Here is a 26,619-nt window from a genome sequence, read left to right as displayed (position 1 = left end):
CAGTCGGCCCTGTCGTTAGCATAACCTTGAATAAGTCATGTTAAGTCCTTTTAGCGACAAGTCGCTGTCCCCCCCCTTCTGTTTTCATGTTTGCTAAGGCCTTTTCTCACATTAGATTAAACAGTGAAAACAGAGAAGTCTAGTTTCAGAGCAAATATAGAATTAATCTTGTCCGCTGTATCAATGTTGAGCCATTTTTCACCGCAAAACTGACCTAGATGAGAGACTGGCGACATCTCGAGATGCTTGCACATACGCTCAATTTAACATAATGGTGCCATTGAAATGATCCATTTGCAATTATACAGGGGTTAATGGGGGATTATTTTGCAGTTTCCTGATACTAAGCAAGATGGATGGAGCATTTGCAGCCCCTGGCTCGAGCCTCCCCCGGAATCAATGATCTGAGGCTATGACAGCAATGGCCAACTACGCCTGGCATTGTGGCGATTTCTCTTACAGCCTAACACCTGTATCTGACAATGTAACCTTCAATAACCTCAGCAGGGCCAGCTCAGATAAATGGCACAGCTCTAAGTGACAGGAACTGGGGAAGGGCTGTTGTCTAAAATGGAAACCTCAAGCAGTAATCAGACCTTTGTTTTCATGATACTGATGTGCTGCAAGTGGGTTAGTGGACATTCATACATTAAAATAAGACTTGAATTTAAAGGGTTAGTACACCCAAAAATGAAAATTCTCTAATTTTTTCACTAGCAAGTTGTTTCAACACAAAATGAGATGTTAGGCAGAATATTCATGCTGCTCTTTTCCACACAACTAAAGTGAATGGGAACAGGTGCTGTCAAGCTCAAAAAATGACAAAATGCACCATGAAAGTTCTATAAAAGTAGTTCATATTGCTTCTGTAGATTAGATTTAAAGTCTTCTGAGGTCGTAAAATAGCTTTGTGTGAGGAACAGATTGAAAATTAAGTCATTCCTCTGCCGTAGCTCTAAAATCTCATTTGCTCTTCCTCATTTTAAAATGTGGCACATTGTGTTCGGTTATGATACCAGTGAGAATCAGTGCTGTTTGGAATAACTAAAGTCAAACCTGGCACAATATTTGAATAGACGAGAATGAAATTTGAGAGCAATGGTAGAGGGCAACATTATTGGGTCCACTTATAAAGTTAGTAAAGTTTTTATTTATTTATTTTTTTGCACCAAAACAGTCTTCATTTAGTAATATTTGATCATTTTCCACCCTGTCTCTGGCCCTCTGTCTGAAATGCTTGGTTTTGGCCCAAGCACCTCCTTAAAAGTTCAGTGTAAACGGCAAATGTTATGATTGGCTAACATCATGCAACCCCTCAAACACAGCCATATTTGAAACTCAGTTGGAGGAAAATGAACAAGCTCCACAATATTATAAAACAAAATGTAAGGGTTTACACATAACGCACATCAAACACATTGCATCCCAATATATTAAACTGCTCATCTCAAGCACAGATGTTAACACTTAGCACCATAAAATATCAAACAGTCATGACATTTGAAATATTCAGGAATGGAACTGTTTACTTACTGTTTTGCGATTGGGTCTAAGTGTTTTTAACTGTCCCATCCTTCCATAACAGTTCCTTTACAAAGTTTGAATAGTTTTATCACTGGTTTACAAGCAATCCACGCAGATACGAGCCGAAAAAACATGCAATCCACACTGAAATACGCTGAAGACACATCCACATGATGCACGTACATAGTCCAAAACGAACTAGACACTCACACATCCAGTTCCCAATATCATCCTGCACTGAAATGCACTTCGCCGGAAACACATCAAAACGGTCAAAGACATCCATCTAGTTCATGTTTACATACACCAACAATTAAAAATAGCACAAATGGGCGTGAGAACAACAACAAGAGGCACAGCAGGTGAATAAAACCTAATGGCTTCTCCTTTTCAGTGTTGTAACTTGACATTGCGTCTTTTAAAAGTGGTGCAAGATAAATGTCAACATTCAAAGATGTCTGTCTAGTGCATGTTTATATACAAAAATAATTTAAAATAGTCCAGATGGGTACCCTTTGGTGTTCAGGAATAGTTAGGCCACACTAGGCCTGTCTGCACTGCTTTCTCTGAGTATGAACTGAGCACCAGTGGGCGGGGCCAAGGGTGCAGTGATTTAAAGTAGGTGTTAATGTTGCTGTAGAGGCGGTCATTTATTCATGGACCCCCTAGTGACGTAGCGTAGTCACGGAAGTAGAGAATGAGGCATTTTTGCAGATTGGTTTCAATAAATGCTTTTATTGCATTGGGGATTAAGTTTTGAGTTCTGAAATGTACAGTATGTTTTTATAATAGACCTCTTATATGTCAAAATATCAAGGACAATTTGATATTTGATCAAGGATAATTCCTCATGACATGACCCCTTTAAATTTCAGAATTTTCATTTTTGAATGAACTATGCCTTTAAGATTTTTATTTTTTTCCCTAACAGAATTTCTCTAGAGTCAAGATGCAGGTGACAATGTCTTTGGCCTCTTTGGTTGGAAAGTCTTCAGACATCCATGAGGAGTACCTGCGGCGCTCTTTCAGAACTATTCTTGCTTATGCAGAAGAAGACACAGAAATGCAGTCTACACAGCTGCTGTCACAGGTAAAAATTTGGGCTGGATGCCATTCCACATGCAAAGTAGTTCACTGCATGCATTGCGCCATCTATTCTACATACTATCCTCAAAGTGACCAAAATATTCACATTCTAAACTTTGGCCAATTAATAACTATACTAAATATTGTTACCTATTCTGGTATATTACCACCTTGCAACTTATTTTGGTAGATATGAAAGCCAGCTACCTAGAATCCTAATAGGTGAACCAAAATTTTTTTTTAACCTCTTTTTATTTGGTTTTGGTACAGAGCATAACTTTAATATAAATGACAGATACATATTACACATCCTTTGGGAGATGTTTTGAAGTTCAGCATGCTAAAAATATATTAAAGCTGAAGTGTGAAATTTTGTTTTTGAACAGCTTTTCCTCATCTACTGTTGATCCAACAAACAGGTAGTCCCGCCCCCAACTCACACCATTGGTTGAGTCACTGTTTTTGTTGTCGGACTGAATGGGCCTCTCAAAACAAACAGATACATTTTTATAGTACCACATTGTTTACAGTTTTTGAGTAAATTAACTTACAAATGGTTTACTCATAGTTGTCTCTGCATAATAAGCTGGGATAGGAGAAAGTATTTTAACATCGAAAAGGTTACACACTTCAGCTTTGATGATAATAAATATGTATGTATGAATAATTGGATTCTGTTTCCAGGTGGATGAACTCTTGAGGAATCTAAATAGCATCCTATCAGATACAGTTAAGATGAAGGAGTTCCAAAAGGACCCTGAGATGCTAATGGATCTCATGTATAGGTACACATTTTCTCCCGTAGCTAAAACTAAGTCTCCATCTGCCTTTGGCATCCCAGGCCTGTGGTTTCTTTCTCAGCTTCTCATTTCACTGTGGTTTCAACTGTTTGTCTTCTGTTTTTGAACTTACCATGGTAACCAAGTGGCAACATTGTAGCCCTGCAGTGTGTGCCTCACATGTGTAATAACTTGGGTGAATATGCCAGTCCATACCTTTTTTTGTAGGATTTTTGTTTTATTTATTTATTTTCTCAAAGTATTAAAGGAATATTCTGGGTTCAATACAAGTTAAGCTCAATCAACAGCATTTGTGGCATAATGTTGTTTAACACAAAAATGAATTTTGGCTCATCTCTCCTTTTCTTTAAAAAAAGCAAACATCTGGGTTACAATGAGGCACTTACAATGGAAGTGAATGGGGCCAAACTGTAAATGTTATAATCCTCACGGTTTCAGAAGTATAGCAACAAGATGTAAACAATATGCATGATTTATGTGTGATAAAATCGCTTGCTAACCTTTTCTGTGTAAAATTATATACAATTTTACAACTTTGTTGCCATGACAACGTAATCCCACTAAGTTTAGTAGTCCTCCGCAAAAATGACGATTTAAACAACTTTACAGCTCAAACAATACACAAGTTTTAACAGAAGAATTAATGTAAATGCTTTTATGAAATTATAAGCTTCATATTTCTGACTTTAAACCCACCAAAAACTGGCCCCATTCACTTCCATTGTAAGTGCCTCACTGTAACCTCAATTTTTGCTTTGTTTTTTTTTTTTTTAAGAAAAGGAAGGACGACTCGAAATAATTTTTTGTGGTAATCAACATTATGCCACAAATGCTGTCGATTGAGCTTAACTTGTACTGAACCCAGAATATTCATTTTAAAGGGATAGTACACCCAAATATGAAAATTCTGTCGTCATTTACTCACCCTTATGTCATTCCAAATCATTATTACATTTTTTCCTTCATGGAACACAACAGGAGGTGTGAGGCAGAATGTTAGTCTCAGTCACCATTTACTTTCATAGCATTGAAAAAGAAGCAATGGAAGTGAATGGTGACTGAGACTAATTATTCTGCCAAACATTTCCTTTTGTGTTCCACCAAGTCATGGAACATTGGTACAACATGAGGGTGAGTAAATGATGACAGAATTTTCATTTTGGGTGAACTATACCTTTAACCTATGGTTTGATTCGGCTCTAGGATTGCAAAGGGTTACCAGACCTCTCCAGACCTGCGTCTAACCTGGCTGCAGAACATGGCAGAGAAACACAACGGCAGAAAGTGCTTTACAGAGTCAGCCATGTGTCTGGTCCATGCCGCGGCTCTGGTGGCTGAATATCTCAGCATGCTTGAGGATCACAAATACTTGCCTGTGGGCAGCGTCACCTTTCAGGTGAGTTATTGCGAGTGGGAAATGCTTAAATCAGCTCCCTTTGCTAAAAAAAAAAATGTCTCTGCTGCTCTTCGAACCCTGCACACACAGCTCAGTGCAAATGAGAACCATATCCGGCTGTGGTAAATGATTGTCTCCCCCCACCAGAACATCTCTCCTAATGTGCTGGAGGAGTCTGCAGTCTCAGATGACATCTTGTCTCCAGACGAGGATGGGGTTTGCTCTGGACGCTACTTCACGGAAAATGGTCTGGTTGGGCTTCTGGAACAAGCTGCTGAGCTTTTCAGCAATGTGAGACATAAATGAGTAGCCTTTCTTTATAAATGCTCCTCCATTTCTTTAATGTGATGTGTGAATCGTGAAATAGCTAAAAAATTATAGCTCAATACTTTTCAGCCTTTGGACAATATTCAGTGTATCTTTCAAAACATTTGTATTTGCTCTGAAAGGGTGTTCTTTTTGTTCAGAAGAACCACGCAGCCATTGTTGCAAGATAGATTCTGTAAAATACAGTTCAAATCTAGTTAAAAATAATCAAAGCATGTTTTCCACAATTTTTTTCTCAAAATGAACGAAAGGAAGAATGATATTAAATCATTTTCATTTATAGTATATGCACTAATATAACAATACACTGTAATAAACAATATTAACTTGCATATATTTTTAGTATACATTTTAATACATGAATGCCATGAGAGACTTCCATTAACATTTCTGGTTGATGAAGCCAACAAATCGTTGAATCAGAGTTATGAATTGATTAATTGAAATTTAATCAATAACCGTTTGAACTGATTCACGGAAATGAATTAAACTTACCATTGCCAGTTTTGCTACTAAAGTTGAAATCAGAGATGGTATTTAAACATCTCAGGCTTAACACTTTTGCAATCGTAAAACTAGTCTAATGACACAGTATTTAGGAGACTTAAAGGGATAGTTCACCCAAAAATGAAAATTCTCGCATTATTCACTCACCAGATGTGTATGACTATCTTTCTTCTGCCGAACACAAATGAAGATTTTTAGAAGAATATTTCAGCTCTGTTGGTCAAGTGAATGGTGACCAGACCTTTGAAGCTCCAAAAATCACATAAAGGCAGCATAAAAGTAATCCATAAGACTCCAGTGTTAGACATTATGTCTTCAGAAGCGATATGATAGGTGTGGGTGAAAAACACCACTTTCCACTTTCACGCTCACATTCACATTCTGAAAGTAAAAGTGAAAGTGGAGATTTAGTTAAAAAAAAAAAAAAAAAGGATTGAAATATTGATATGTTTCTCACCCAGAGTTCATGCATCACTTCAGAAGACATATATTAAACCACTAGATTACTTTTATGCTGCCTTTATGTGATTTATGGAGCTTCAAAGGTCTGGTAACCATTCACTTGCATTGTATGGACCTACAGAGCAGAAATATTCTTTAAAAAATCTTAGTTTGTGTTGTGCAGAAGAAAGTCACACACATCTGGGATGGCATGAAAGTGAGTAAATGATGAGAGAATTTTTCATTTTTGGGTGAACTATCCCTTTAATGGTCAAATAAAAAGCACATTAAAATCTTTAAAATACTCACAATATTGCTCTTTTTTTTCTGCCAGCAAAATCATTGCGAATTTGTACCGCCCAGCCTTTCTATAATGTAATATTGCTAATGCTGTATTTTTCCATTTTATTTTAATAGAAGACGGCTTGATGTAAATTGTTTCTTACCATTGTGCACTGACAGGGTGGTTTGTATGAGGCAGTAAACGAGGTGTACAAGATAATTGTTCCTGTACTGGAGGCCCATAGAGATTTCCGGAAGCTCTCTTCCACACACGACAAGCTCCAAAGGGCTTTTGATAACATCATTCAAAAGGTAAAGCATACAAATGACAAACCCTCCTACATGACTCTGCCAGACAGGAAGGAGTTGTCTAAGGCCATGTGATGATCTGTATGCATATTTAAACCAGATGTTTATTTACTTTCTTCAGGGTCACAAGAGGATGTTTGGAACTTACTTCCGTGTGGGATTTTATGGGTCTAAATTTGGAGACTTGGATGAGCAAGAATTTATCTACAAAGAGCCAGGAATCACCCATTTACCGGAGATATCCCACCGGCTCGAGGTGAAATTTCTCTGGAACACTGTGATGTTCATAACTGCATTTGTGATACAGATGAACTTGATACACACATTTTTTAAAATTCATTATGCATGGTTATGCGTTATTTTATCACGGGCAGTGAGTTTACCATGAGAATGTGGTATTTCTTAGCCACGACAGTTACAGTTATTATTAGTAATTATCAGAAAAAACAATTGTTCTGCCAAGTAATATAGTTTGCTTGTCTGTTTGTGGTTGCCAAACAATGTTTTATCTTGCTGCATTAATATAGAAGGTGTGTATTTATAGTCCTTTTTAAAACAGCTTCAAATAAGTCTCATCCAATAAGAATTTAGAGTCTGTACTATCTGTTTCATAAAGGAGATTTTGATAAAGTTTTCAGATTGCGCTGTATTAGTTTGAAATTTGGTCTGAAATTATTCATGACTTGTAGGATTTGATTGAATGTCAAATAGTACAAATCATTTAGCTGAAGCTGAACTGTGCATAACTCTTTGTCTTCTAATTGTACAGAATTTCTACAGTCAGTGTTTTGGGGATGGAGTTTTGGAAATGATTAAAGATTCCACACCAGTAGACAGAAACAAGCTGAATCCCAACAAGGTACTTCTCATCAACTGATGTGCAAATGTTAACACGATTACAATCAAAAGCTTTCTTCAGTGTGACTTGTGTGGCAAACTCTCATTAGCTTGAAAAGCTGTCAAGTGCCTCTACAGTCAAATCTCAATTGCCTCATTCAATTAACGTTACCTTTGGAGATTTATGTTTCCTTTAAGTGCCAATGACATTTTCTTAAACATAGTGTGTTGATTTTCATATTCCAAATCAGGCATACATACAGATCACCTTTGTGGAGCCTTACTTTGATGACTATGAGATGAAGGACCGTCTTACCAACTTTGAGAAGAACTTCAACCTTCGTCGCTTCATGTACACTACGCCTTTCACAAAGAGTGGGCGACCTCGAGGCGAACTCAACGAGCAATACAAGCGGAAAACCATCCTCACCACGATGCACGCCTTCCCCTACATCAAGACACGAATCAACGTCATTCAGAAGGAGGAGGTAATGACAATCCAAGTCCAGGAAAATATCCCCCTCATCAGCTCCATCTGTAGTGATGGAAGATCTGGGCCCGGGAACTGAAAGGTTGTAGGTTTGAAACCTTGGATCAAGGGGCAATCCATGAGCCGTCAGCTTGAGCAAGGCATTTAACCATAGGTTGTTCCAAAGGGACTATCACTGTAAAGCCTAATTTATACAGTGGAAGAAGCTGAGTTTTTTCTCCTGAACTAACTAAAGTACCCTGGGTGAACAAAGCCTGCACTTATACAATGTGCGGTGTCGTTTTAAAGTAATGATTTACCCAAAAATAAAATTTTCCCCATCATTTACTCACCTTCATGCTATCTTATATGTGTATGACTTTTTTTCTTCTGCTGAACATAAATGAAGATTTTTAGAAGAATGTCTCAGCTCTGTAGGACCCTTACAATGCAAGTGAATGGTGACATGAACTTTGAAGCTCCAAAAAGCATGTAAAGGCAGCATAAAAGGAATCCATACAACTCTATTGGTTAAATCCATATCTTCAGAAGCGATATGATGGTGTTAGTGAGAAACAGAGCAGTATCAACGTCATTTTTATTATAAGTCTCCAGTGACCAGCCCTCCTATGCGTGTTTACGAGAGTTGGTCTTCTTCTGTTTTTTGGTGAGTCTGAGTCAAGACATTGATTTAACCACTGGAGTCGTATGGATTACTTTTATGCTGCCTTAACATGCAGCATGTTCTTTTTGGAGCCTCAAAGTTCTGGTCACCATTCACGTGCATTGTATGGACCAACAGAGCTGAGATATTTTCTAAAAATCTTCATTTGTGTTCAGCAGAAGAAAGAAAGTCATACACATCTGGGTGAATAATGAGGGTGGGTAAATAATGAGAGAATTTTCATTTTTGGGAGAATTATTCCTTTAAATTTTTTAGTTCAGGAAAATAAATAAATAAAGATCGCCATGTGGAAACCATACCCACGATTATTTCCAACCGATCATCAAGGGTCTTCGACTAGCCTAGTTCTTCTAGGTAAAAAATTGCAGGGATGTATGGTTTAAGAAGAATTATAATTTAATGAACACTCTACCGGAACAAAAATGTCAGTGCTTTTCGTCATAATTGTTTGGTGAACTAAAAGAAGACTGTTCGCCCACTAAGTGTAAATAAGCCTTAATAACTGAACTATAAGTTGCTTTGGATAAACATGTTTGCTAAATCAGTGACTCTCAACTGTTGGGTCTGATAGGGTCACAGACAGCAGGGAAAACACAATGCAAAATACAAATAACATAATGCTAACTCACTGTTAAGATAGAAAAATAAATAGCCTTATCAACTTTTAAAAGGAGGAGAAATTTGTATTTTGGTGCAAAGTCATCTGACACTTGGTAGAAGCAAGCCAAATTAGATTGATGCAAACATGGACAGGTTGTGTGACTTCATCCTCGGAAACCACAAACAAAATTACACAAGTGTGATGAGGAGGAGGAGGGTGTGGCCGGGCTGTGAGGGTGCACGGCTGGCACTGAATCAGCTGATCAGTGGGAGAGTAAGATAAAGGGGGGCTGAGAGAGAGACCTCTCGGCCACACTGCATGTGTGTGTGTTTGTATATGTTTGTTTTATGTTTGTTTTATGTTGAGTTTTACATTAAACTTTGTTGACTGTTCAGCCGGTTCCCGCCTCCTCCTTGCCCATCGTTTACCTGTTACTGTGGTGCCGAAACCCAGGAGGGTGGAGGAATGCAATGTCGCAGTGTCCTCGCCGCTGCCTTCCACCAGAGCAGCAGCCGCAGCTGTCTGCCTGGGCACGGAGGGGTCGTTGCTGGCCGCCGAGAGCCGGAGGAACCGCTGCCATCTGCTGAGAAGGGGAGGAGCGGTTCCATCCACCAGGGGTCATAGGGCTTGCTGCCATCTGCCAGGGGAGGAGCAATCTGTCATCCGCCAGAGGGGGGAGGAGCGGTTGGGGACCGGGTGACAACGTGTCTGGGGACCGGCGAGCAAGTTTCACTCTCTCCTCTCTCTATGTGTCTCTCGCTCACCCTTTTCCTCTCCCTACGCCTTCCTTCGTCTCTCCCCTAGGTTCCCAGGAGGCAGGGTGGACCACCGGCTGACAGAATGTCCGGAAGGGTAGCGTCTCCCCTCCAGAGATGGGGGGGGTAGTAGGTCAGTCCGGTGGCGCCCCTGCCTGAATCGGGCAGGGGAGGAGTGTGACCAGGAGGAGGGCGTGACCGGGCTGTGAGGGTGCATGGCTGGCGCTGAATCAGCTGATCAGCAGGAGAGCGAGATAAAGGGGGGCAGGAGACATCATTTTGAGAGAGAGAGATGCACGTGGCCGCGTTGTGTGTGTCTGTGTTCATGTTTGTTTTATGTTGTTTTAAGTTGAGTTTCTCATTAAACTTTATGTTGACTGTTCAGCCGGTTCCCGCCACCTCCTTGCCCATCCTTTAACTGTTACAACAAGGTAAAAGAAAATATTACATTAAATGGTTCACTTGCAACAAGAACAAACATGGTTTGTGCTGACCACAATTTGTTTTATGCAGTGAATTATTGGCTGTGTGAAACCATTGAATTTTAAAGGGATAGTTCACCCAAAAATGAAAATTCTCTCATTTACTCACCCTCATGCCATCCCAGAAGTATATGACTTTCTTTCTTCTACAGAACACAAACGAAGGTTTTTAGAACATAAATGTAATCCATAAACCTCCAGTGGTTTAATCCATATCTTCAGAAGCGATATGATTAGCGTGGCTGAGAAACGGATTCATATTTAAGTAATTTTTGCTGTAAATCTCACTTTTTGAAAGTGAACGTGGAGATTAATGGTAAAAAAGGACTTTAAAATATTTATCTGTTTCTCACCAACACCTGTCATATCGCTTCAGAAGATATAGATTTAAGCACTGGAGTAATATGGATTACATTTATGTGGCCTTTATGTGATTTTTTTTTTTTTTTTACTTCAAAGATCTGGTCACAAGTCACTTGCATTGTGTAGACGTAGAGAGCTGAGATATTCTTCTAAAAATCTTCGTGTTGTGCTTGATTCAGACACAAATAATGAAAAAATATTTTTGACTAGAATAAAACCAGTTAATTTATGTGATACCACATAAAGCACATTTTTAGGTTCATTTGTTTTTTCTGTGTACAGTATGTTGTTAATCATTTAGCATATTTCAATATTTGATTTTAAGGACATTTTTGGTTACTTTTGTAACCAAATGTTGGTACTGTGTTGGATCTCCACTTGATGTTCATTTTAAAATCTGGGTCTTGAAGCTAAACCAGTTGAGAATCAGTGTGCAAAATGAATGCCCACTCAACATACAGTATCTCCAACCCTTTTCATGTTTTCAGTTTGACCTCACGCCCATCGAGGTGGCCATTGAAGACATGCAGAAAAAGACTCGAGAGCTTGCTGAAGCCACGCACAGAGAGAAGCCAGATGCTGTGATGCTTCAGATGGTTCTACAGGGATCCGTCACAGCTACTGTCAATCAGGTCTGACACATTATGTACACAAACACACTCCCACTCTCCCACTCAGTCACTTATCCAGTCAACCAGTCTCCTTCCATGCCCATTCTACTAAAGATCCGGTGTGGTTTTACAATACTTTGGGTAATATAAGTACGATATAGGAAAGTAATGTAAATTTCAGGGATTTAGTAAATATAAAGGGATTTATATTGATGCAGGATATAGAATGACCGTTTACAACACTAATCAAGTTTAAAACATATCCAAATCCTGTGGATATGGCAGCGGTTATGTGATAAATGCCCTTTGGAAAAACAACACACAAAGAGCGAAGCAATGCCTCTACTCTTAGCTCTACAGTGACATCACTCACACGAAGACTTATTCATGATCTTTCCCTTATGTGTTGACTTTACCTTGTGGCCTCCAATGCTTGAAGAATTAATTTTTTCCTCTTGCACTGTGGGAGAGAGAGGGAGGCCCTTTTCTTTCCTTGTCTCACTCTCTGTCTCTGCAGGGTCCATTGGAGGTGGCCCAGGTCTTCTTGAATGAAATCCCAGCAGACCCCAAGCTCTTCCGTCATCACAACAAACTGCGTTTGTGTTTCAAAGAGTTCATTCTGCGGTGAGTTGCCATTTCAATCAGAAAGCAATATTGAAGGGATAGTTCACAGAAAAATGAAAATTCTTTCATAATTTGCTGACCCTCATGTCAATCTAAACCTGTATGACCTGTATTATTTTCATTATGGTAGTGGATAGTGATTAAATTTCAAGCTTAAAAAAGGTCACAGAAATGTCATAAAAGTAGTTAATGCGAATCATGCATTATATTCCAGGTCTTCCGAAAGCATACAATAGGTTTTGGTGAGAAACAACCCAAAATGGAATTCATTTTTAATTAAAAAATCATGCACGTTCATGGGGGTATAAGAGAAGCTTGTTCACATTGACTCGCTTGTTCACGTGAGATCTTGCATTGTTTAGAGCTAAAAACAGCATGAACGTGAGCAACTTTGCATGAGTTTCCCTCATGCACTTATTTATGCACAACGGAAGTCAAGATTTTCACTGAAAAATTAACTACATTTCAGGTTGTTTCATATGCCTTCAGAAGACTTGGAGTATGACGCATGAGCAGTGTTGGGTGTAATCCACTTACAAAGTTATTAGTTAATGTAATCAAATTACTTTTTAGTCAAAAAAAAAAGTACTGTAATGCATTACATTTTAAACTCTTGTAATCAGATTACAGTAACTGGCTTTCAATTAGTTTAAGTACTTTTAAGTACATTATAGGGTTATGCTTATTTCTATTATATTATTTATGTCGCCTAAATGAGTTATGGCCCCGTAACGAGTCATTGTGAAGGAGAAATGTGAGGTGTTGAGTGTATTACTTGTGTTAACAATGAACAAGAAAGAAACATAGACGTTATTTGGAATTTGTTGAGCGGAAAAGTGTTTTAGAAAGTAACCTAAAATTAAAGTAATTAGTAATGTGATTACTTTTCAATGAACTAATTGGTAAAGTAATCTGATTACAATTTTAGAGAAATAATTAGTTATTTGTTGTGGATTACTATTCTTAAAGTACCTTACCTAACACTGCTGAAAAGCATGAGTCACATGGTATTCCTTAAAATTTCTCTGTGTAGTGCAGAATAAAGGATTTCATATGAGTTTGGAACAACATGAGGGCGAGGAAATTATGACAGAAGTTTCATTTATGGTTGAACTATTCCTCTAACACAGTGGTTCTCAACCCTGTTCCTAGAGGCCCCCAACGCTGCACATTTTGTATATCTCCCTTTTCTGACACACCTAATTCAGGTCTTGGAGTCTCCACTAACGAGCTGATGAGTTGAATCAGTTGTGTTTGATAAGGGAGATATCCAGAATGTGTAGTGTTGGGGGTCACTTTTGATACAGTTAAGCAAGTCTTTCATCATAGGATCAATGGAAATTGAAAGTGTACTTATTTTATAGTGATTGGTTTTGTTGTAAGTATTTTTTTTATGTTTGCTGAATACAATGCAGGGGGTTTCCCACCAATATAGACACAAGAAAACCCTGTCTTATTGTCACCGAGCTGCAGTTGTTTTGCATAATGATTATAGTGCTTAAACCAGGACTCAAAATAAATGAAGATTCTGAATACAGTGATTTTTTTTTTTTCATGATGTATGCAATTTGCATGGAAATATTACATAGTGCTTTTTACAGTTGGAGTGGTTTATGTCAAATTCCATTATTTGATTGCTGCCAGCATGCAGACAAATATTTACTGTAATTTATAAAATGTTTATTTTTCTTCATAATCCATCCAAGCTGACACAGTTCTTCTCCAGCCAAGTTTTCGACATTTATGGCAATATGTTATAGGCTCTTAATGCTCTATCCAGTCTGTTTATAAGATATACTTTCAAAGCATGCATTTTCTTTTTTTTTTGCATGTATGAGCTTGTTATTGCAACAGTAAAGGTCAACCATTTACATCTATTAAAACTATGCTCCATCAACATAAATTGTTATTTTGCTGTTTCTCAGTGTTCCCTTTTGAGAGAGCTTTGGATGAAAGTGAAAACTGATTGTTGAGTCTCTTTTATCAAACTAATTTGACTATTTATATCCAAATGCAGCTAATTGCACTAATTATTCATAATTTAGTGCTCTGCTGAGCTTCTTGTGTGGCTAATCTGGTTGTGATTGCATACTGGCAGGTGTGGAGAGGCCGTTGAGAAGAACAAGCAACTCATCACTCCTGATCAGAAGGAGTACCAGCATGAGATGAAGAAAAACTACAACAAACTGAGAGAGAACCTGAGGCCCATGCTGGAGAGAAAGATCCCTGAGCTCTACAAACCCATCATCAAACCTCGCATGGAAAACAGGTACAACAATGAGCTGAAGTACTTTGACTCGACCATCAGTAAATGATGGAAAATGCTCTCAAATGCTTTTTATAATTGAAGTGACTCTCTTCAGCATCTTCAAGAATCACAACTACCACCCCTGGAGTCACAAGTTCGAATCCAGGGCGTGCTGAGTGACTCCAGCCAGGTCTCCTAAGCAACCAAATTGACCCGGTTGCTAGGGAGGGTAGAGTCACATGGGGTAACCTCCTCAATGTCACGATTAGTGGTTCTCGCTCTCAATGGGGCGCGTGGTAAGTTGTGCGTGGATCATGGAGAGTAGCATGAGCCTCCACATGCTGTGAGTCTCCACGGTGTCATGCACAGCAAGCCACGTGATAAGATGCATGGATTGACTGTCTCTGAAGCGGAGGCAAATGAGACTTGTCTTCCGCCACCCGGACTGAGGTGAGTAACCGTGCCACCATGAGGACCTAGTAAGTAGTGTGAATTGGGCATTCCATATTGGGAGAAAAAAAATTAAAATAAATTAAAATCCTCAAAGAGCAATTCCAAATCTGATCGTTATCGGTTACTGTTAGGCCTCCAACTAATGATTATTTTGATAATAGATTAATCGCATAAAAAAAGTTGTATTAATTTAAATTGATTTATTAAAAAACAAATTGTTGTATGCAATATATTGTGTACATAAAATGTTTAAAATATAAATGTTAATATAAATTACATGTAATTAAAAACAATTATAATTGTTATAAAGTCGTCATAGAAGACTTCAGGTGCTAAATATGGTATATAGTCTATAGTAAGTGGAATTGTACATTTTATCTTATAATTTGACACATTTTAGCTTTTTAAATATGTACAAAATAATGCCTCATTCTATTCTATTTCACCAAACCCCTGCATAAATTCTGTGTGAGTCTATTTGTTAAATTCTTCCATTTCTATTGCAGTATTGCAGTAATATTGTACAGTATTTACACACTTATTACACATTTTGATAATGTTTTGTTGTTTAAATGCATAATTTCTACCACTTACAAGTATTTCGATCGTGTTTACATTTGATACGATTAACAGGTGCTAAATGAGCATCTCACATAAGTGTGAGCACATTAACAGCAACTGGCCTATGCTTATGATCTTTTAACTGTTTAACATAAAGTGCTGCCATGCGCTGGACAACTTGGGTCGTGTTTTTTTATTTCTTTTTTCTGCTTCATCTAGTCTCAAATGAGTTTTATCATGAAAATGCATTTTTCACTACTGCAAAGTGAGTTTCTCTATGCATGTCTCACATAACCAACTAATCGATAATGAAGTTAGTTTTATTATAAAAATAGTTGTTGCAGCACTAGTTACTGTGGTTACAAGTATTACTCAAGGGTATTTGCTCATACTAGCATTCAATTTGAGAGTCACACATGCTAGTAAATACGGTCTTCAATTCTAAACACTGACTGTGAAGTGTGAACGTAGCCAATGTGAGCACAAATCAGACAATCATATTGTACAGTGCAGCACTCTTTATGGAGCTGCTATAAATTCCTATTCCCTTTTGTGTTTGTAACAGAGATTCCTTCAAACGGCACAGCCTCCGTCGGACACAGGATGAAAATTCATGATGCCAAGAGAATGCCATCTAGAGAATATCAAGGGAAGGATGTTGCAGTACACCAGGAAACAAGAGCTCTGTTAGCTGATAATTAGAGGAATCAAGTAGAGTTTCGCGCACGTGTTGAAAACTCCTGAAAATCTCATTGATTGTTATATTCTGTATACACGGAATATATTTTAAGTGATGTAGAACTTATATTTTATTTGTGTTTATAATCGTTTTGTAGAACAAAACACCTCAGCCAGTCAGTTTGTTAGGTCTAATGTTTTTTTTTTTTTTTACTTTTTTCTTGTTATGGTTCGAATCTTCCTTAGTATGGTATAACATATTGCGTTCTCAGCTAAAATGGACCTGTTACATGTGATGAAAAATCTAAAACCTTAAATTGATTGATTCAGGAAGGACAACCTGATCTTGACTAATGGACTGCAATATTTCAAAATTGGAATTTGTCAAAAGTTATTAAGTTTGACTAAATCTGGAGATATATTTAGACAGTTGGAGATGTGTGGAGAACAGTATAAAAGTGATCACCTCTTTATTCTGAAGTTTACATACTGCTAATAATGCATCATAAATCATGATTACTCAGTTTCTTTGTTTTGTTGTATGTAAATTGTAATTGCAGAGATTTATGAGATACAGTTTTGTATATATAGCTCTATTTTATTTATAGAGAATATTTATCTCTCAGATGCTAATTCCATTATTGAAATATTTGACCAGACCAGATAAAAATAAAAGTAAATCAGGAATGCAGAAATGGAAGATAGTGTTTATCGGCATCAGTTACAGTGGATGAGTACATCAGATGTTTACCTTTGCATCATGTTTCTCTGTTTTTGTATTATTTGGATACATGATTGACTGGAACTAGTGGAACAATGCAAATCGGACTATTTATGTGCCACAATCGTTCCTTCAGGTTATCAATAAATATATCAGCAAACAGTTTATCATTTAATCTTCTCTATTTGTTTTTCCCATGTTTAAGTGCACAAGTGTACATACGCTCTTTTGTTATTTCTGTTGTTGTTTCCAGTGCTTCATTCTTTCTGTTACACATGTTGCTGCTCTGAAAACTGTGAGAACTGTATGTTGGTTTTGTTGATATAAAGTTTGTGCATAGGTCATTATGAATTCAAAAGGCTTTATTTCAGCCTGAAAGCGCAAAATAAATGCAGATAAATGTAAATATTTTTATTATGTCAATAAAATGCACTTTCTTATAAAAGCAACATGCTTTATAACCTTTGTGGAGTAGTATTGTGATGCCAAATGTTATTTTGACGTTTTGTAGCAATATCTGGTGGTTAGTTTTGCATTATAATTCATTCAAATCTATTTCTGTCAGGAATTAGCAGAAACTATTTAGCAGAGACGGGTCACTTCTATTCAAATGAACGGGAGAAACCGTCTGAGCACCCAACGGCCAACGGATGTAGAAAGGAAGTCCCGCCTTACAGGTAAAAGAGCCAATCACCTTTAAGATACAGACATCGCCTGTCAATCAACTCGGTAAAGCGCATGCGCATTAGCTATACAAGCCGGGACAATTGCGTGTTTTAGCGTTATATGAGGTAAAGAAGCATAATTTATTAAATCAATGTCGTCAGATTTTACTGCTGATTTGAAATATGTACTTTAATCGTAATCTTGGTCAGCCGTTTTGGAGATTTTAGTCTTTCTCCATTTAAGTAGATAGGAGCTGCACTGGCATGACTGGAAATAGCTTCCCGAGAGCGTTCCAAATATGGCCGACAGTGGAATGATTTGCTAGACAATGTTTATGTATGCGATCAGATCTACTTCTTGGCGCAGCGTGATGACGTAGTTGAGGGGCGCCATCGTTTCAGCGGCAAATCAAGCATGATAGGGAGGAACAGGTTCGTGAAACAACTCTCGGTATCTAAAATTTGATTTTAATCTTTATTTCGCTGCATTGCGAGACGGGTATCGATTAATTCACTAGATGTTCCATCGCAGCACATGATTTTGTTTTACATGTTTTTGTGAAGAATCAGTCACGGAAACGAGGACTCCCAGTTCAATTATCGGGAATGTCGTATCAAAGTTGTTGGAAAGTTTTTGAACACCCTGTTTAATTGCATTGCAGAAAACACTGAATACCTGTTTGCGTTGAGTCTCGATTCCGGTGTTGTGTCGAACTCCGTTTCCCCGTCGGGATCTGTTTCCCCACAGCAGATCTGTATGGGGGGAACAGTATCTGACGGTAACATTCTCCGCTGTCAGAATGCGTTCCCCATGCACAACCCTAACCCTACCGTACCCTAATAACCCTAAACTACAATACCCTACCTACCCTAACCATAACCCCATACTCTATCGGGGCTAGGGGGAAACAGATTTTGTGCACACCTGTATGGAAATGATAAAGGACAGGATTGATCCGAGGGGATTGCCTAGTCATCAAACCGAAAGCAGTATTTAACTTAATGTTATTTACAGTGTGTGGTGGAGGTGTCTATATGTGAGTGATTTAACGGCTGATTATGTGCCACTGGTTATAAATAGTCACTTTAAGCACCACTTGTTAAATTTCCCCTTTGCACGAAAATCAGACTTAAAGGTTTGAGGAAAGTCTGGCCTTTTACATTTCACAGTGGTTCACTTAAGACATTGAAATACTGAAACGTTCCTCTTGTACTTATTAAAATGTTTGGATTTTTGAATCGACCTGTATACATGTTTATACGTCATTAATCCGTGTATATTCCGTTCATTTCATATTCTTTTTGAAATCAGAAAACGAAAATCAGGTGGTTTTTCTTTTCTTTTTCTGCGAAAGTAAAAAACAAACATGCACAAATTGATTAATTTAAAAAAAAAAGTAGAATTCTAGCCTTTTTCTAGTTTTTTTTCTCTCTCTCTCATTTTCCCCCCTCTCAAAACTAATACTGAAGATAAGAAAAAAGAAAATCTTCTAAAACTCCTATTTTTAATTTACATAACTCTTCTCATCAACACTTAAAGTCACCAGCAGGGGGAGTAAAGATAAGAGACCTAACATATTTTACGTGTGGTAAGAGGATGTGACTATTCAGATGATAAATAATTGTATGGTAAATATGGCATTTTGTGGAAAAACTATTGTTATCATGGTTATTTTAAGGGTTATACAGTAAAGGGAATTTTAAGGGGGAAGGAAAGCCCTATTCGGACGGGATTAGTTTACTGGACGTATGTCTGTATGTTAGGCCTATTACTGCAGATGTTTTTAAGTTTACCATTGATTTGCATTAGACTTAAGCAATGTCTGCAGCAGGGACTAAAAATGAAATGTTTTTCATTTCGTTCTGAGCAAAAATGTTATTTTCTTCGTTCTGGTTCAGAAGTTCCGCAGCCTGCTTTCCAAATGGTTACCGGTTAGAACAAAATAAAAGAACGGTTAATAACGTTCTTTTTAAAATGACAATACTCTGCATTAAGGGGTGGGAGAAATACAATTTGCAGTGTTGCCAGATCTCACAAGAGAAACAAGCAACCTGGTCTGGGAAAACAAGCCCAAAATAAGCCACTTGCCTCACCAAAATAAGCTGTTAATTGTTTTCCTTTGTGGTGGATTTATCAGCATAGAAATCATAACAAGCATTCAGTTAATTTACAGTTAAGTATAATTTATTACAGAGCTGCTTCTAAGTCAAAACCCGGCAGCATCAAATCTATATTATTCAGATTATCATATCTGACAATAATTTAGTGAAGACTTGGAAACATCTGAGAAAAGTACTTTTTACCTCTAATAATATTTTCTTTGTATCTGGATTAGCCATGCATGTTTATGTGGTATTTATATACATAGCTGTTAAAAATGTCTTCATTCACAGAATGCAACATCCACAATGTGCAATTAGGCAAAGAAATGTGTAATGAAATCACAATATTACGTGCTTGTCTAGCTGCTTTTCTCATTTTCTTAACCGAAAAAAAATATATATATTTTTCATGGCAAAATAAACACTAGACAGCATAAAATGCTTGAGAAAAGCATGCATCAGTCCAAACGCAACAGCCAGCGTCACAGATTCACTGGCTTTTTACCAGCATGTCAGTTTGTATGGGATTATAACCAGGGGTTATTTTTACCGGGCGTTTTATATAAGGTAAAATATTCTATGCTATAATCTTTATCGGCAGCAGGAATGTGCATTCCGTTTAAAGTCTGGAAAAAGCCCATATAAAACTAAGATCCAGCATGATCCTTACAGGAACTGCTGAATATAAAGTACGTTAAAAGTGTCAGTGCTCGTTAGCCTATGAACTTCTGTGGACATTTCGGGAAATAACAGCCTACAGGTGAGTTACAGATAATTGGAAAATCACATTTACAAAATCATTTTTCTAAAACGTAATTTTCCGAATGCAAAAAAAAAAAAAAAAAATTTAAAAAGGGAAAAAATCCTTTTTTAGTTTTTTTTTTACATTTCAAAATGGATATGGAATGAACAGAAGATACACGGATTGCATTAATATACTGAATGTATTGATAGTGTATTCATTTTTTTAAATGCATGTATATTTTTAAGTAGTTGGCAAATAATGGATAAATTTACTTTTTTTCGACATCAAAGGTTTAAATTTATCTATGTATAAGGGAATTTATCTATGTATAAGGGAAAATAGATATAATTTTCCGATATACATTAAACATATATTTATAGGTGAAAATATATATTTATTTAAAGTTATTGAGCATTTTAATTAACCTTTTATTTTCACTCTTGCAATGAAAAAAATACTGCTGTACGATAAAGGAATTAGAAAAATTACAAATATTCTGTGTTGTCTCTCGATTAATATGAGAACATGCATGAAAAGTGCATGCATAATAATAATACAAGAAAAATATTAGAAAAATATTCTTTAAAATAGTTATAAAGTATACACTCACTGAGCACTTTATTAGGAACACTATGGTCTAGTATGGAACACTAAAGTGCATGACATGGTCTTCTGCTGTTGTAGCACATCTGCCCCAAAGTTTGACGTGTTGTGCATTCTGAGATGCTATTCTACCACTACAATTTTACAGAGTTATCTGAGTTACTGTAGCGTTTCTGTCAGCTCAAACCAGTCTGGCCATTCTCAGTTGACCTCTCTCATCAACAAGGCATTTCCATCCACAGAACTGCCGCTCACTGAATGTTTTTTGTTTTTGGCACCATTCTGAGTAAACTCTAGAGACTGTTGTACGTGAAAATCCCAGGAGATCAGCAGTTACAGAAATACTCAAACCAGCCTGTCTGACACCAACAATCATGCCATGGTCGAAATTACTGAAATCACATTTTTCCCCATTCTGATGGTTGATGTGAACATTAACTGAAGCTCCTGAACCATATCTGCGTGATTTTCTGCATCGCACTGCTGCCACACAATAATTAGATAATCGCATGAATACATAGGTGTACTTGTGTTCCTGATAAGGGTGCTCAGTTAGTATATGTCACAAGGCTTAAAATTTCTTGTCATGTACACATTTTGTATAATAGCCTACTGAATAATAGAATATATGATGACCAAGGGATATTCACGGTTAACATCTTAAAACTGAAGAATGTAACTTTTTTGATGTTACTTCAACTTTCACCTATCCCAGCTTAATATGCAGAGACAACTATAAGTAACCCATTTGTAAATGGAAAATTTGAAACATAAAGAGTTTCTCCGTTATTATAAAAATTCCTATGTTTGTTTTGAGTGACCTGTCAAGCCCGACATTGACTCAACCAATGGCATGAGTTGGGGGTGGGACTGTCTGTTTGCGTCTTCAACAGAAGACGGGGAGTGTTTTCGCAAAGCTGTTTGAAAACAATGTTTATTTTTGCAATTCTGTTCAAATGTGCTACTGGCCCAGAAATGACACACTTCAGCTTTAAAGGTGAAGTGTGTAATAATATTAAAATACGTTCTCCTTAATCAACTTAATATGCTGAGACAACTTTAAGTAAGCCATTCGTAGGTTGATTTCCCCTGAAAAGTGTAAACACTGTGGCTCTGTTTGAGCTTCTGACCAGCCTGACATGGCAACATTAAATCAAACAATTATGTGAGTTTGGGGTGGGGCTATCTGTTTGTCAGACCAATGGAGGATGGGGGGAGTGTTTGTGAAAGCTGATTGAAAACAGCCATCATTGTTGCAGTTTCATCTGGTGGCCTTTATGGCGCAGAAATTACACACTTCACCTATAAGTAATCTTATTGCGGTTTAATTCTGAAATTGTATTTTGTACATGCATAGATACATTTAAGTGATGTTCTTTTTTACATTTGTAATTACAGGGTATTAAATACCTCAGGACAAGAAGCTGACTGAATAATAAGTGGAATTTTGTGAAAGCCAAGATTATCATGTGAATGACACTCTTAATGATATTTCATTGTGGTTTCAAAACAAGTTTCTGCCTATAGAATACAATTAGATATGGAAAGTAGCCTTCAACCTGATCTGGACCCTAATAAAGATGACCTGCCCCTGCGGGCTAACACCAACCATATGCTCGTCAGGCACTATGTGCTTGACCTGACTGTTCACTTCCAAAGAAAGGTCATTGGTGGCAGTATTGTTCTGTTTCTGGAGCCTGGTAGGGGTTCTTGCAAACAAGGTGAACAGGGATCTGTATCAAACACACCAGTACAAGACTGTTGGTTGTCACCATCTAAACATGGTGGAAGTTCTCACATTATGCCAAAACAGGTGATATCTCAGAAGAAAACAGGACCATCACATTTGAGTGAAGGAAATGATGAGAGCGAAGAATTCACCTTGGTGCTGGATTGTTGTGATTTGGATGTGTCAGTAGTGGAAGAGGTTGATGTAACCACTGTACTTGATTCAAAGAGGCTTGATGTAGACCAGTTGTATGCAAATGCTGATCATACAAAGTCTAGTCTGGTACAGAGGCTGATCTCTTTTCCCTCAGCCTGCTGGAGACAGCAGCAAGATCTGTATTTCCAGTGCAGCCGTTCCCCTACTGCCCTAAATGCACGTCCTCTACGGTTCCACATGGACCAGTGGAGTCTGCAGATAAAGAAAGAGGGAGTTTGCTCCCCCCACACTTTCCCATGTGCTCTCAGAATCTGGTATGAAACTAAGCCCACAGGTGGTTCTTTGAGATGGACAAAGGACCAAGATGGCAGGTACCAACCATTTTTAGATATTTAAATGTATCCATAAGCTTGTCCAGGTTATGTTATTGATGTGACATGTGATCTTTAACATTTAGATGCTGTGTATATACCATGGGTTCGCCCATCAACAACAGAGCCCTTTTCCCATGCCAAGAACCCCCTGTTGCCATGTCAACATGGCAGGCACGTGTGAGAGCTCCGTGTGATTACACTGTTCTAATGAGTGGTGAAAATCAAGCCTCTCCTAAGCCTGTGGAGACAGGTACATTTAAAACCCCTTACTCAGCAGTTGTTGTTCATAATCTCATAACTGTTATTCAGTCAACTAGTCTTACTAAGGAAAATGCTGATGTCTTTTTCTTTACTCTGTTTGCAGGTTTTCTAAAGTGGGATTATCATGTTACAATGCCAATGCCAGCCTCTACCTTTACCATAGCAGTAGGACAATGGCTAGAGGCTGGAGTTCCCAACGTTGAGGTGGAAAAAACTAAAGAAACCTATGCTGAAACACCCTTGTATGTTTTTCCACTTAATTAAGAGGATAGTTTGCCCAAAACATTCTGTCATCATTAACTCACCATCATGTCTTTCTGAACACTTGTAACTATCTTTCTTTGATGGAATACCTAAGGAGAAGTTTAGCAGAATGTATGAGCTGCTCTCTTCTTGGGCTGGGCGATATATCAAATATTCACTATATACAATCACTGTGATTTTACTGACAATATAAAATTAAGCAATATCGAAATATCGCAAACATTTTAATGCGCCGCTGCATTTCTTAAAGAGCGCGCCACAATCCTTTAGGGCTGTACAATTAATCAAAATAACATCAAAATCCTGATGTAGTCATTTGTCAATATTAAATGGTAAAAGGCTGTGACTATGGCATGAATACATGGTCTGTGCACACTTCAGAGTGAATAAGTGATGCATTGATCTGTGTGCACGCGCGAGACTAATGCTACTAAGGAGCTCGCATCATACGCTGTTTTCAGAGATCTCGGAGCAGTACATGTGCATTGTGAAAACAAAGTGCTGCAGGTTCACACAATCGTGCAATTCCAAACATTTGAAACCGCAACAAGTTATTATAAAAATCTAAAAACACAACACAGTATCACAGAAAATAAGAAAATCACAGCGTCTCACCAGATTTGTAATGAGGAACACTGTAAATGGCAAAATGCACATACTGTACTGACACTACAGTGCACTTTCTGCCAAAATAAAGTATGAAATAAATATGACAGAAACGCAGGGTTCCCACGCGTCCTGGAAATCCTGGAATTTTGCAATGCAGTTTTCCAGTCATGGAAAGTCATGGAAAATTAGAAAAATACCTAAATGTCCTGGAAAATAAGTATTTGTCCTGGAAAGTATTTTAATATAATATAACGGTTTGGCTGTGTTGCTAACAAGGTTTTTCTTACATGTACAAAAAAATGGTAACAGTCGTGACTCGGAAACAGGAAACAAATACACAAAATTGTGTCGTTTTGTCACTTCCGGCGGTTAATTGTCATGAACAAATCGACATACTGTGACATACTTTCTCTGCTTATCTGCTTTTGTCATCTGCTATTTTCTGACGAAATAGTTTAAGTATTGACATAGTACAAAATGTTTTTTTTTTCGTTCCAACATTACTGTTGTGTTAACCACAAAAATATTTGAGTTGTAAACTTTAGACAATGATGATGGTCAAACCAAAGGACTAATTCACACCGAGTTGGTAGCGTGGTGATTCAACCTTCACACATTGGGATGTGAATTAATTTTCAATAATTCAACAATCGGAATCCGCTTACACAGTGGTTGTACTGCACATGTACTATGCAGAAATCACGGAATCTAGTCATAAAAATGGCATTAGCTATGAAACACAGAATGTCATGGAATATGACATATTTGGACGAAAATTAATGTTTGAATGCAAAATTAATCAAATTAAAATTGCGATATGTTCATGTGTGATAGCTAAACTGTAAATGTCTGTGATTTAATTGAATAAATATAAAATGTGCAAGTGATGTGCCTTTCAGAATGAATGTGTGAAGCCGCTCATACTATGAAAACACCTCATCATGATCATCACACGTGCTCTTGTGTGTGTGAGATGACAGAGAGGACTCTGAAGTGCCCAGCACATGCAGACTATGTATTCATTTAATTAAATCACAGCTTTAAGGGGATTAATAATCACACTGGGCCATGTAGTGATCTGCTTATCTATAGTTCATTAACACAAAAACACATAGAAATGCCAAAATAAAAGCTCGATTTAAATGAATGCATGCATTTTCGCTTAAATATAAAACATTTTTGGGCACATAAAATGTCCTGGAAAATTGTGCCTTGAAAAGAGTTGAAACCCTGTACACGTTACTCTTGTATAAATCCAATCTAATCATCAAAATAATAGTAATAATTATTAATTATTATATTATAATAATGAACTTTACTGGGTCTCACCATAATAATTTAGTATTATACTGTATAATATTCAACTGGGTTCCAAAAAATAAGTTAATTCACTAAAATGTTCTAGTAAAAATATATTTAGGTAAATAATTTTATTAGGCTACTATGTATTATCGCATATGTGTGCATATATGAGAACACATTTTTGACTAGATTTTTAGCTTATGCATTAAACATTTTGAATGTACTTGATTACAGTTGCTGTTTAGTTGAAGTGATGGTTCTTCTGAGAACAAAAACAAATCACTTTTAAGATGTTTCAGAGAAAATCCATAATTATCGAGATATACACCGATCAGTTGCAACATTAAAACCACCTGCCTAATATTGTGTTGGTCCCCCTCGTGCTGCCAAAACAGAGAAATGTTGTCAGTACTTTATAGAATAAAACAAAAATGTTAATTTTCCTCAAACACATACCTATAAATAGTAAATCCAGAGAAACTGATAATTTTGCAGTGATCTCTTAATTTTTTCCAGAGCTGTATGTATGTGTGTGTGTATACATATATATATATATATACAGTGCATCCGGAAAGTATTCACAGCGCTTCACTTTTTCCACATTTTGTTGTTACAGCCTTATTCCAAAATGGATTAAATTCATTATTTTCCTCAAAATTCTACAAACAATACCCCATAATGACAATGTGAAAGAAGTTTGTTTGAAATCTTTGCAAATGTATTAAAAATAAAAAACGGAAAAAATCACATGTACATAAGTATTCACAGCCTTTGCTCAATACTTTGTTGAAGCACCTTTGGCACCAATTACAGCCTCAAGTCTTTTTGAGTATGATGCTACAAGCTTGGCACACCTCTCAAGCTCCATCAGGTTGGATGGGGAGTGTCGGTGCACAGCCAATTTCAGATCTCTCCAGAGATGTTCAATCGGGTTCAAGTCTGGGCTCTGGCTGGGCCACTCAAGGACATTCACAGAGTTGTCCCGGAGCCACTCCTTTGTTATCTTGGCTGTGTGCTTAGGGTCATTGTCCTGTTGGAAGATGAACCT

The 26,619-nt window shown here is 37.4% G+C and overlaps 2 protein-coding genes across 5 annotated transcripts in view; both read left to right on the top strand.

The window, feature by feature from the left end:
• LOC127414526 (dedicator of cytokinesis protein 8-like) overlaps positions 1-17,209 on the top strand; it is a 71,759-nt gene extending 54,550 nt beyond the window's left edge. For all 4 annotated transcript variants that reach the window (XM_051652600.1, XM_051652599.1, XM_051652601.1 and 1 more), the window contains 12 exons: positions 2,456-2,614; positions 3,295-3,395; positions 4,614-4,806; positions 4,954-5,097; positions 6,544-6,675; positions 6,794-6,928; positions 7,442-7,531; positions 7,761-7,997; positions 11,353-11,496; positions 11,993-12,099; positions 14,198-14,368; positions 15,927-17,209. In XM_051652600.1, the coding sequence (XP_051508560.1) occupies positions 2,456-2,614; positions 3,295-3,395; positions 4,614-4,806; positions 4,954-5,097; positions 6,544-6,675; positions 6,794-6,928; positions 7,442-7,531; positions 7,761-7,997; positions 11,353-11,496; positions 11,993-12,099; positions 14,198-14,368; positions 15,927-15,978 (1,665 nt within the window). In that variant the 3' untranslated portion in view covers positions 15,979-17,209. The remainder of the gene's footprint in view (positions 1-2,455; positions 2,615-3,294; positions 3,396-4,613; positions 4,807-4,953; positions 5,098-6,543; positions 6,676-6,793; positions 6,929-7,441; positions 7,532-7,760; positions 7,998-11,352; positions 11,497-11,992; positions 12,100-14,197; positions 14,369-15,926) is intronic.
• A 584-nt stretch (positions 17,210-17,793) lies between these two features.
• aopep (aminopeptidase O (putative)) overlaps positions 17,794-26,619 on the top strand; it is a 122,860-nt gene continuing 114,034 nt past the window's right edge. Inside the window, exons 1-4 of the mRNA XM_051653318.1 lie at positions 17,794-17,857; positions 22,275-23,132; positions 23,219-23,385; positions 23,500-23,638. Coding sequence (XP_051509278.1) covers positions 22,417-23,132; positions 23,219-23,385; positions 23,500-23,638 — 1,022 coding nt within the window. The 5' untranslated portion in view covers positions 17,794-17,857; positions 22,275-22,416. The remainder of the gene's footprint in view (positions 17,858-22,274; positions 23,133-23,218; positions 23,386-23,499; positions 23,639-26,619) is intronic.

This window comes from Myxocyprinus asiaticus, chromosome 24 (assembly GCF_019703515.2).
Source record: "Myxocyprinus asiaticus isolate MX2 ecotype Aquarium Trade chromosome 24, UBuf_Myxa_2, whole genome shotgun sequence".
NCBI lineage: Eukaryota > Metazoa > Chordata > Actinopteri > Cypriniformes > Catostomidae > Myxocyprinus > Myxocyprinus asiaticus.
Note: the sequence above shows the minus strand (reverse complement) of the source record. Positions and strands in the feature narration are given on the sequence as shown.